The sequence below is a fragment of the Nannobrachium achirus genome (genome assembly GCF_963921795.1).
Source record: "Nannobrachium achirus genome assembly, chromosome: 8".
Taxonomy (NCBI): Eukaryota; Metazoa; Chordata; class Actinopteri; order Myctophiformes; family Myctophidae; genus Nannobrachium; species Nannobrachium achirus.
In genome coordinates this window covers 9,088,025-9,100,405 of record NC_137817.1, presented here as the reverse complement: position 1 = coordinate 9,100,405, position 12,381 = coordinate 9,088,025, and the positions used below count along the sequence as shown (strand labels likewise).

The 12,381-nt window shown below is 42.7% G+C and overlaps 1 protein-coding gene across 1 annotated transcript; it reads right to left on the bottom strand.

The window, feature by feature from the left end:
- Positions 1-5,653: 5,653 nt before the first annotated feature.
- Positions 5,654-11,021, bottom strand: lrrc51 (leucine rich repeat containing 51; the record flags this gene model as incomplete). The annotated part of the gene is made up of 5 exons (XM_080731174.1): positions 10,921-11,021; positions 10,043-10,132; positions 9,166-9,365; positions 8,586-8,734; positions 5,654-5,804 (listed from the first exon to the last, which is right to left on the bottom strand). Exons 2-5 carry the CDS (start codon positions 10,098-10,100, stop codon positions 5,654-5,656), a joined length of 558 nt encoding a protein of 185 aa, XP_080587300.1. The 5' UTR covers positions 10,101-10,132; positions 10,921-11,021.
- Between the last annotated feature and the right edge of the window lie 1,360 nt (positions 11,022-12,381).

Here is a 12,381-nt window from a genome sequence, read left to right as displayed (position 1 = left end):
ATATATATATATATATATATATATATATATAGGCTATATATATATATATATATATATATATATATATATCACTTAAAGATTTGGAGGACCCCTTGTAGTAACTCTGAGGACCCCCTAGGGATCCCGGACCCCCTGTTGAAGACCCCTGTTGTAAATGTAAAGTTGTTTGCATCACAAATAGTTTTAGCTGAAAACTCCACTACATTTATTTGAACACTTCAGTTACTAGTTACTTTGTAGATTTTGATTATTATTACAAAACATATATTAACCACTGGATACATTTTGTCCATTTGAAAATGGCCGATCTACAAGTTCACAATGCGTCAGTGAACTCAGGTTAATGCTGTTGACAAACAGAATGAAACAGGTAACCCATAAAATGTTTAGAGCTGCGGAGCCAGGGACACAAAGACTTTTATATAGCAACGATTGATTGATCAGAATATAGCTATTTAACACTTCTTTTATTTTACGATATCGCTTACACCACTTTAATGATCTAACAAATCCAGTGTCATTTTAGCATAGCTCATGTTATTTTACTACATACAGAAAATTATTATCGTTTCGAAGGTTAAATACAAATTGTGAACATTATAAACAGTTTAAACAATCAGCGCATGACTGTTGAAAACTTATTTTTCCAACATTTGGTTGATCGAATAGGCTACTTTATTCACAGTTTGCAAATAGTACAGTGGTACGATTATACAAAAGAATCACACAAAAAGCCCTAGGAGCTTGTTTCCATGGTGGTAAGTTTGTATTCAATTCATCATAAGAAGGGGGAAAAATATGAAACCCAAGATGCACGTACAGATACATCACTGTCAGGTCAGGTGGAAACCAACATATTGACTTTTCGGGCAATGGAAAACAAACCTGTATGCCAATGGATCCTCCTGTAATGTGACAAAACTAGAATATCGCCCGCCTTTGGCGGGCGAATCCTAGAGTTCGCACGCTTCGCGTGCTCACATGCACACACGCACAACTGCTCCAAGCCATGTTGCCCACAAAAAGCACTGTTTCTTCATGTATTTTGAGTGTGTGTGTGTGTGTGTGTGTGTGTGTGTGTGTTTGTGTGTGTGTGTGTGTGTGTGTGTGTGTGTGCCCCCTGTGCAGCTGACCCCTCTCTCTCTCTCTCTCTCTCCCCCTGTGCAGCTGACCCCCCCCCCTTCCCTCTTGTAACCTGACTCTCTCTCTCTCTCTCTCTCTCTCTCTCCCCCTGTGCAGCTGACCCCCCCCCCCCCTTCCCTCTTGTAACCTGAGACTCTCTCTCTCTCTCTCTCTCTCTTGCTCTCTAGCGAATGAGCGGACGGCATAGGGTTGTGGGCGTTTTTTCCGTACGTTCTTCTCCCTACCCAGTACGTTCTTCTCCCTACCGTTGAGTTGAAGTTGAGTTGAAGTCAATGCAAAGTGGGCGTGAATGGGCTTGGAAGTGGGATGCGGCTCTTACTCAATTGTAAATATAAGATGGGGAATTCATTTACGAAAAAAACATAATATGGAGAGGTGACATTTCTGCCCGACGACATCTGGGAGGTTCTCATTGTGTTGCTTCGCAAACGTTAACATAAAACCACTGATGGAAGAAGTCCTGTATTCAAAATCATATTCATTCAAAGTACAAAGGTGTTAGCGTAACAATATACTTAGTTAGTATAACCTAAAAAGGACTTATTTTCTATCAACTACACACCCCACGAAGACTTGAATTCATGAAGATTTTAGTTTTTGTTGCATTTACTTTAGTACCCAGACCATTTCTAAGCCAATACTTTGATTACCGGCAGAAACTGCAGGTCAATTCAGTTATTAAGAAAAACTCCTTTAAAGTGTCAAAAGTAGAATTTTATACTTTCATTATTCAAATGTAGGGAGTAAAAAAATAATACTCAAGTAAAGTAAAAGTGCCTTGAAATGGTACACTTTTAGTAAATGTGCTTAGTTACTTTCCACCACTGCATAATAGGGCATTCACGAATAGTGATTTTTAGTATTCGAATTATTCGACCTCAAAGTATTCGAATAGTCGAATACTCGACAGGACTGGCCAAACTGTCAAATATTAAGTGAGCAAGAGGCGTTGTGAGCATGTAGATCTGCTATTTTCACATTTTTTCTCTGCGGAACCGAGTCACATTAAATGTAATACCTACAATTCCAAGTGCTTGTCAGGGTGGGGGTCCCCAGTTCAAATATGTTTATTTTGGGGGTCACAGCCTAAAAAAGGTTTGAGAAACCCTGGTATAGAGCATTAACAAATTCATCCACCAGGGGCAAAACTATATATTTTTTAAAGAGAGAAAAAAAAAAGAAAACAAGAATTGACACACAGTCAATATAAAATCTGGTGGATTGGTGTGTTGAAGTTAGTGTAAAAAAAGTTTGAAAAAAAATGTTTTTGAAAAAAAAAAAAGTTTGAAAAAAAAAAAAAGTTTGAAAAAAAAAAAAGTTTGAAAAAATGTTTTTTGAAAAAAAAAAGTTTAGGTCCAAAAATGTGTTAAAAAATCGACCTGATGGTGGCGCTATATGGGACAGATCCATGTCGATGAGATAAGTGTAGACATACTGTGTAGCGATTTGTGTGATTTTAGGGCAAAAACTGTAGGAGCAGTATTCAAAAATGTGTTTTAAAAAATTTGGCGGGGGTCCCTGGAGCTGCGGGGGTCCCTGGAAGGGTGGAGGTTGTGGATTGGCAGACAAGGATTGTGTGTGGAAAATTTCACATGGATAGGGGCAAAAAAGTGTGATGTGACGTGACAGACAGACAGACTGACGGACAGACAGGCGGTGGAGGTTTTCATAGTAACTGCGACCTGACGGTCGCAATTATAATCATTAGTATTGTTTATTTTAATTATTATTATTAAGGAACTCTAGAAATCTCAGTTGGAACTGTTACCCCAGTGACCCGATGCTGGATAAGCGGTTGAAGATGGATGGATGGATTATTTTAGAGTAAGCTACTTTATTTACCATTATTGTGTAGCAATAAAACACAGGCTTATAGTTTAATAAAGAGCCTAAATGCAACAATAGTATAGGCTTGTCATTCATGATGGATTGCTTTGTAGATTAGCATTATTGGACTAAATGTAAAGACGCTACGCTGCGCCAACCGTGAATTCAACACAATCTGCTGTTGAGCAGTTTAACCAATTTGCTACGTACGTCTACACAAACGGTCAGATTACAAAGATAAATTGCTTAGTGAAGGCTCACGGATGTCACCATAGGGTACGCTCCAGCAGAATGTCCCGTAATGATCGTATTATTTAAAGAGGAGCATTTTAATCCGATCGGTCGTCGTTTCCCTAAAAAGGTATTAATGTATCTAAGTGCAGTACACCTCGCAACCGATGGGGTCGCATGGCTGAAAAACAACAGAAAATGACGTCTGATCGGATTAAAATGCTGTTTATTAAACAATACGAAAGATACGGGTAATTCTGCTTGAGCGTACCATACTGTGACATCTGTGAGACTTCAGTAAGCACTTTATCTTTGAAATATGAACGTTTTTGTAGACGTACGTAGCAAATAGGTTTAACTGCTCAACACGAGGTTGAAGTGAATTTATTACGTAACGTGCGCAACACCGTGACTCGTGTCGTGCCCTATCTAAATTGGTCGGGCTAACAGTGCTAAATGTAGCATAATCAGTGTTTGTGTAACTTCAGTCAGAAAATAATCTGACGGTTCTGACAGACTTAACCTCCTCGCATTGTGAGCTTGTAGAAGAGCAAACATAGAGTTGGGTCGCCGTTTTATTCCATGAGTAATTGTGTATAACATGCCTGCGTTAGCCTGCAGCTAGCGCTAGCTAACGTTAGCGTTAGCCGTTAGCCACACATCCAGAATAGTCCAACGGCGAGTGAACGATTGCATTCCGTGTCCTTCATGGATTTTTTTCCCCCTGGCTGTCAATGTTTTTATTGTCCAACACGTGTATGATTCTCTCTGTATAATAAACATTTGGTTGCATAACACAAAGAATGATAGCCGATGTACAGCTGCAGAGTCTTTTCTCTCTGGCTCCCGTTTAGAGATGGGACGTTCGAGAACGAATCGAGTCTTTTGAACCGCTCTTTGAAATGAACGATGGGATCCGGTTCGCAGTAAGGAGCCGTTCCTTTCTAAATGAACAGTTGTGGGGAAAAGTAGGCAATTCCTTTACATAAGTACAAATATCAATACTGCAATCAATGTGGAAATACTCTGCCACAGTAGAAGTTTGGATTGTTAACATACTTTTATATATATATATATATATATATATATATAGGGGCTGTTAAGTATGACATCATTTTGTAGGCAGAGGAGAATTTCTGCCCCCAGTTTCCGTGAATCTTTTTACTATTTTTACTATTTACACATTTTTCTTCTTTTTGTTGTTGAAAGGAAAGTGTTAGAATGATACTTTAGTAGTTATTTTTTAGTCGTTGTTTTTTGAAATAGCGAGGGACAGAAAATGCTCTGGGGGCAGATTCTCCTCTGCCTACAAAATGATGTCACGGCTTAAAAGCCCTTTTTTATTGCAATGATTTCAATTCATAATTCACATTTTATGTCCATAGTTGCAATAATTTTCTTTTCTTTTTATTTATTTTTTACATCTTTTTTAAACACCACCACCACAAACACCCACCACCTACATAACACAATAAAAAAAACATGAAATAAAATAAAAATAAAATAAAGAGGCTTTTTTTTGGAAAATACAACATAAAATGGACCGCAACAAAAAGAAGAGGGGTTATGTGGGCACGTTATCCTTATTTATGAATGTTAATGTACTTGAGTAAATGTACAAAAGTATGGGTATCAAAATATAGTAGAAAGTACTCATTATGCAGAATGTCCTGTTTCACAGGTTTTCCCAATTAATAAAATGTAGAAAAATCATTTGAAAATAGCAGATCTACAAGCTCACAATGCGTCGCAACGCGACGCATTGTGAGCTTGTAGATCGGCTATTTTCAAATGGCAGGTATGTACCTATATATATGTCAGAAATAAATGTATACAGGGTTGTATAAGTTATTTGTTGTAATTATAATCAAAATCTACAAAGTAAGCGCATTGTGAGCTTGTAGATCGGCTATTTTCAAATGGCAGTTATGTACCTATATATATGTCAGAAATAAATGTATACAGGGTTGTATAAGTTATTTGTTGTAATTATAATCAAAATCTACAAAGTAAGTAACTATAGTAACTAGAATGAGCCAGTCTTTTGAACGGCTCTTTGAAAGGAACGGATTCCAGAGATCCGGCTCACTTCAAAGAGCCATAAATCCCATCTCTACTCCCGTTGCCGTTTGTAACCCATAGTCTGGAGGAGCGTTAAACTCGCCTGCGATTGGCTCTAATGCAGTTCTTTTCCCCCCTTCCCCCATTGTCTGGGGGGCCGCGACAGCCAATAGGCAAAAGGTCCCCTGTATGTCGCGCCAGAACAACAACGAAATGTTGAAATCTGTTCCAGATTTAAAAAAGAAGAAGAGAATATTCGACTTCGGTTAACAACGTCGAATAGTGACTTTGATATTCGAATATTCGAAAATTTGAATATTTGGTGAATGCCCTACTGCATAAAACTAAGAGTTTAGTTGAACCACTTGTGTAGTGTTGGCAGATGAGTCAGTCAGGAGGTCCTGTGAACTGATGACTGTTGGATGGTTAATTTGCCGGGGTTGTCATGTCGATGCCAGATCTTTGCCATGGCCTTTTCCTGTCCTGTCACAGCACTGAAATCCACTTTCTTCAAATGCGGCAAAACGGAGATGATATGAGTCCTACACACACACGCACACGCACACACACACACACACACACACACACACACACACACACACACACACACACACACACACACAGGTGTGTTATCCATGCTCATACTGTGTGCTTCCACACAACACACAAGTGCTTTTATCTAGAGTTAAGCCCTTTGCACACAGGCGCGTTAATCCGCACGGATAAAACGGACAATTTCATTTTTTTAAAAGAAAACAAAGATTCTCTACGACCTCATGCACACCGGATCCGAATTAGCCGTGCGACGAGTGGCTGCGGCCGTGCGTTTTTTTCTCGATCGAACCCAGTTCGATTCGTGCGTCTTGTCGCATGCAGTAAAAAACTCATCACTCCTTTTATGACTCCTTTTGGGATCCGCAGCGCCGATTCCGCACAGCCTTGCACACCAAATCCAATGCGTTCTATTCATGCCGCAAACGAAAAAAACGCAACTGTCCTGTGTGCAAAGGGCTTTAGAGGTTAGAGGCCCTGGCGGCCTCCTCAGCCCAATTATTTTATACAAATTGAAATAGAAACGTCAAGTCACAGATGACTTCACTGTGCTACAGCTGTGCACAACCAGCAAGTATAGTATCTGTGTGTTCACTTTGGAGTATGGCTGCTGTTGCTGTGCAGACTGTGGCAAGGTATGTAATATGAACCCTGTCTATGCTGCATTTAAGCACCTGCTCAAATGCTGTGCTGCTGCATGCCTGCTCAGTGCCTGTTACACTAACACACACACACACACACACACACACACACACACACACACACACACACACACACACACACACACACACAAATAATATCAAGCTCTTTTGCTGGAAACACTTAGCCCCTATACTTTGCGATATGACAAATAGCTACACAGCTCACAAGGCGTAGCACACACACAGGGATTTACATTAATTTACATGAATGTAAATCCCTAACTTTCTTTAAACCCGCTCTGATACGTGTAACTGGTAACAATAAACTATAGCCTATAACCTTACCTCCCCCTGACCCTTCTATTGTAAATAGAATTTGTTCTTTGCGTCATGTTTGCTTTTCAGTTTTCACAATTGTTTTTTTTTTCTTCTTTTTTTGGAGCTGTGTGCAGCTCCCTATACGTGGCTGTGTGGGTCTGTGTGTCTGTCTGTGTGTCTGTGTGTATGTAGCCTGACTTCGGCGCGTAACTAGTGCCGCACCATTTACGCCACTCGCGCAATATATACATCAAAATGTGCGGCTCGGCCGGGAATGGTGTTCTATTACCTTTCGTTCCGATCCGCCTTACCATGCCGACGTAATCGGCAAAAAACGACGCTTAATTGTCCCCATTGACTTATAATGGGACAATGCAAGAAATCACTTTCAAGTATTTTTCTCTCGTAAACCATAGGAGCTACAGTTTCAAACCTCGGAGAGGAGATTCATAATGATTTTAAGAATGAATCAAAAAATAATTACATCACTCGGCCTCATGGTGGCGCTATAACGGCCCAACGGCCCATTTGCGCCAGGATAGATTTTCCGCCATCTTGAATTTTCTCCAAAACACACTTTTTGCTCCTTTTCCTACATATTTTCTTCAAATGTCACAAAAATCGGTACACATGATCTACACACACACACACACACACACACACACACACACACACACACACACACACACACACACACACACACACACAGCTCCACTTCACACGGGTGTGATTTTTTACTTTTGTTTCTTCATAGTTGCGACCGTAGGTCGCACTTACTACAGAAAGCTGCTCGAGGTGTCCGTCCGTCCGTCCGTCCGTCACACACGTCACACGTCACACTTTTGCCCTGCTCATATCTCCGCAACCGTTGCCCCGATCCATGCCAGATTTTGCACACACACTCCTTACCTGCCAAACTACAACCTCCAAGGACCCCCGGAGCTCCAGGGACCCCCAGCTCCCTCGGGGACCCCCAAGTGTAAAAAATGAGCACATGTGCAAAAATTACCAAATGACCACCCCAACGGGGCTGCTCACGGGGCATTCCCGGGGACCACCCACTCCTGGTGCTCCAGAACGGATGCAAAAGTGGTGGCGCCCCCAGTGGAGGACCCCCTGCCACTGCAGCTCACATAAAATGCCGTAACTCGGGCTAGGAGCGACCGGGAGAGCCGGGGCCGGTACCTATTCGTCCGCCTTGGCGGCGCGGAGACCCCACCCCTCATTTCTCACATGGCCCTCTAGCGCCACCATGAGGCCGATTCAGATTTTGCCCTAAAATCACAAAAATCACTACACAGTATGTCTACACTCATGTCATCAACATGGATCAGGAAGATTTTGGAAAAACACATTTTTGCTCTATTTGTGGAGATAAGTGACCTACGGTCGCTTATCTCCCGATTAGGGAGTCTTACTGGTGTTCTATCTGTCTGTCATTCAATGTTGTATGAGTTTAAAAAAGGATCTCAATGTAAATATGCCTCCGCTTTCCAGTGCATATCCTTTTAGTTGACCTTGTACCAGCGAACTGTACTGTCATAAAACTGTACCTTTTCCTATGCAAACTTCTAATAAATACTTCAATCAATCAATCAAAACCACAAACCCACCCACCCACTAACCCACATACAGACCATCTCTCTTCGCAGATGAGTAAGCCTGGCTACGCGAGACTACATACAGACAGCACTGGGGTACCACCCCCCCTACTTGCACGCTCCTGCTGGCACAAGTAAATATATTCATATATAAAAAGTTGAAACATGGAGATACAAGCTTTCTGGTGGACAGCAGCGACATCTACAGTACCTGTATCCTGGTTGGTTCTCTATGGGGTTTCCATGCAGGGTGATGGTGTGGAGATACACGTGTTCTCCCAGTTTGTCCACCTCAGACAGACTACAGATGTTGTTTCCATGAAGATACAATACACGCAGCTCCTGTAGCTCACACAATACCTGACACACACACGCACGCACGCACACACACACACACACACACACACACACACACACACACACACACCCCTTTTAAAAAATAGCAGGTATACAAATAATAAGCAGATACACGAGCTCATAGCGTGACATTAGATTGTAGATCTGCTATTTTATTTTTTAAATATATTTTTGGGGCTTTTTCTGCCTATACTGAGGTGTACAGTAGGGTGACAGGAAACGGGGAGAGAGATCAGGGGGTGACACGCAGCGAAGGTCAGGATCGGGACTCATATAGTTTCCGAGGCTAAGGTTTTTCAGAAATCTAATCTGTTAAGATTTAGAAGACATCTGTAGAATTGGCATCAAGTCTTAATGGGTTATGTGAACATGCAAATCAGTTGAAAAGGACAGGTTCACGGTGTCTATGTGTGACCTGTTAAAAACAGACTCACTGTGTCTATGTGTGACATGTTGTTAAAGGACAGGTCCAGCCAGGCGAGCTTCCGCGGTTCTGCCAGGAAACGGCTGACATTGTGAAGGAAGTTGCTCAGGTCAGCTATGTCGTTGTTATTGAGACGCAGAGAGGCACACAGATATTTGTTCTCCTTGTTCATCCTCAACGGACGCAGTCCAGCTCTGGGCTCCTGTGCATCTGAAACAGGGGAAGAAATTAACCAAGTGGTGTGTGTGCGCACTTAGTACTTAACCACTTAAACCTCAGCACCCGTATTGTGGGGATTGCTTTCGCGGCTATTTCAGCGAAAACTTTCCTCACAATAACATAAAATACACTAGTATAGAGCCCTTAGGGACTCTGGTCAACCATATAGGGCAGTGGTCTTCAACATTTTCAGTCCAAGGAAGGATCCCTTAGTTGAGAGAGAGAGATGAAGCAAGGACCCCCACAACCTATTAATAGATTCCATATAGTTTCATCTTTTGACAGCAAAATCGTCAAGTGTATTTTGGGTTCATGTCAATTTATGTTTTCAGATATTTAACCACTTGAACCTTGACCTTTCATCCGATCTACAACAACAAATAATTAAACATAATAGATCCCAGAACCATCTGACTGATGTCAGTACTATGGATTCTTGTTGGTCAGTGCTTCTCAACCTATGGTTCGGGACCCCCATGGGGTACACTCTCATTTCCCCTCAAGGACTCCTCCAGAGAATACCCGGACCCCACTTTGAGAACCACTGTCCTAGATGTTTTTATTTTTATTTTATTTATTTTAATGCACACCGGTATCGGTATCGACCGATACACAAGTTATCCCCCCCCCCCCCCCCCCCCCATGTAGAGATCTAAACAAGGCTGTACCTGCCACTGACGTGATGCTTTGAAATGATAAATCCACAGGAGCACCGTACATGTTCATGTTCTACAGACGTCTCCAGTCAGTTGCTTTACCTGTGTGAGGAGACAGGGAATGGCATGACTCGGTTTCTAGCTCGGTTCTCAAAGTGGGATCCAGACAGAGACCCCTGTTAGGGTCCCAAAAAGAAAACCACCAGTCTGATTTCACTATCGTGTCACTGGCTACAAGCTACGAAGAGAGAATGCATTGCATGCAGTTAGGATCAAGTGTCATCATGGATGATTCTTTTTATTTTTGGAACACAGTTCTTATATGTGACGTGATCTATGATTCCCTATGGCAAGGGTCTTCAACAGGGGGTCCGGGACCCCTAGGGGGTCCTCAGAGTTACTACATGGGGTCCTCCAAATCCTTGAGTGACTTAGCCACTTGAGCCCTAGTGTCCATATTCTGAGAACTTTAGCCACAGCTGATCTACAAGCTCAGTAGAGCTTGTACATGAATCCAAAAAATACACTGATGATTGTGCTGTCAAAATCTATGAAAAGGTTGTGGGAGTCCCTGCTTCATCTCTCTCTCTCAACTAAGGGGTCCTTGGCCTGAAAACGTTGAAGACCCTTGCCCTATGGGGATTTCGACACAAAAAAAAGAATAATGGGAACCTATGGAATAGCGCCCTCTGGCGGCAGTGAGAGTTTGGCGCTGATCAGTCCAGACGACAGACAAACAGACAGACAGACAGACAGACAGACAGACAGACAGACAGACAGACAGACAGACAGACAGACAGACAGATACTCTTTATTAGACGGATAACCTTCTGAGCCAATCAATCCGTTCTATTTGCTATTTGTCAAATAAATAAATGTCATGCACTTACAGAGAGCTCCCAGAGTCGAACTTCTTCAGCAGCAACAACAACTGGTTTCCAAGGAAACTAAACCGATACATCCTGGGAATTGTAGTTTTGGCCATTTCGAACTCACTTCTGGTTTGGTTTAGGACTACAAAATAATCTACTCGCGTGTAGGACGCTTTTGTTTTGTTTTCGTTCAGTATTATTATCATTATTATTTTGGTAGTTGTTATTTATTCTTTGTGTTATCGTACTACTCACTGTTTGTTTAGAATTACTGTTTTCCTTTTTTTTTGTTCTCTCATTTTTATTTTTATTTACATATCTACCGCATAGTCTTCTTCTTCTTCTTCTTCTTCTTCTATCGGGTTTTATGGCAGTTGGCAACCACTTAAGGTCGCATTACCGCCACCAACGTGACTAGTGGAACTTTCCACAAACAGTACATTTATTCTGATGCTTAGTGCAGTTATATACAGTGCCCATACCCCTATATCCCTTTCACAAAAGTGTCCGTTCTATGCGTCCGACATCACTGTCGGCGCAAATTCCTCTCTCAGAGGACAATGTCCAGGAATCGCCTGGCTGCATCTACCGCATAGTACTGTGTTCTATTCGTCTGTCATTCAATATTATATGAGATACTTTAATGGTTTAGTCTTTTCATGGATCTCCTTTTAGTAGACCTTGTACCAGTGAACTGTACCGTCATGAAACTGTACCTTTTCCTTTGCAAACTTCTAATAAAGTCTTCAATCAATCAATCAATCAATCAAAGTCGATGTTTATCGCACATGCGCACACCTCGTCGTGGTGCTTCCGGGAGAAAAAAAAAGATATAAACAGATCTACAAGCTCACAATGCCCAGCGTCTAATAGGCCTAGTGAGCTTGTAGATCTGTTGCCTTCGACGCACGACACCGCCGTACGACGACTCACTACTACTAGGCGCCCGACGTTGAGCCTTACCTGATTGCAGGCCACGGCACGGGGCGGAGTGACCGCGGCAAGGGGCGTAGTGAACGCGGCGGTTATCGTGGGCTTCGGTGACGTGTGCAGTGGGGCAACGGTGAGATTCGAACTAGTGATCTCTGGCACTCAAGTCGGCGACGCTATCCATTCAGCCATCACTGCTGATGTTTATCGTGGGCTTGCCCAGGCCCCGATTGCATTCACCACGGCTTCGTAACTCGCGCGGCGCTCCGCCGGCCGTGCGGCCCTGGCCCGCTCTTCGCGGCCACTCGCGCCTGCGGCGCTCGGGGGCGAAGAGCAGGACCAAGGTCCGCTGGCCTGCGCGCCGCTTGCAGTGTCGTGGACAATAATCAAACGCCTCCGCCCCTTGCCGCGTTCACTCCCCTTGCCGCGTTCACTCCGCCCCGTGCTCCGGTCTGCAATCAGGTATACTACCCGACGTTTGCGTTTCACGCATCGACGCGCTGACGTCCTGAACGACGCGCTGACGTCACGTTTGACGTTCTGAAAGGT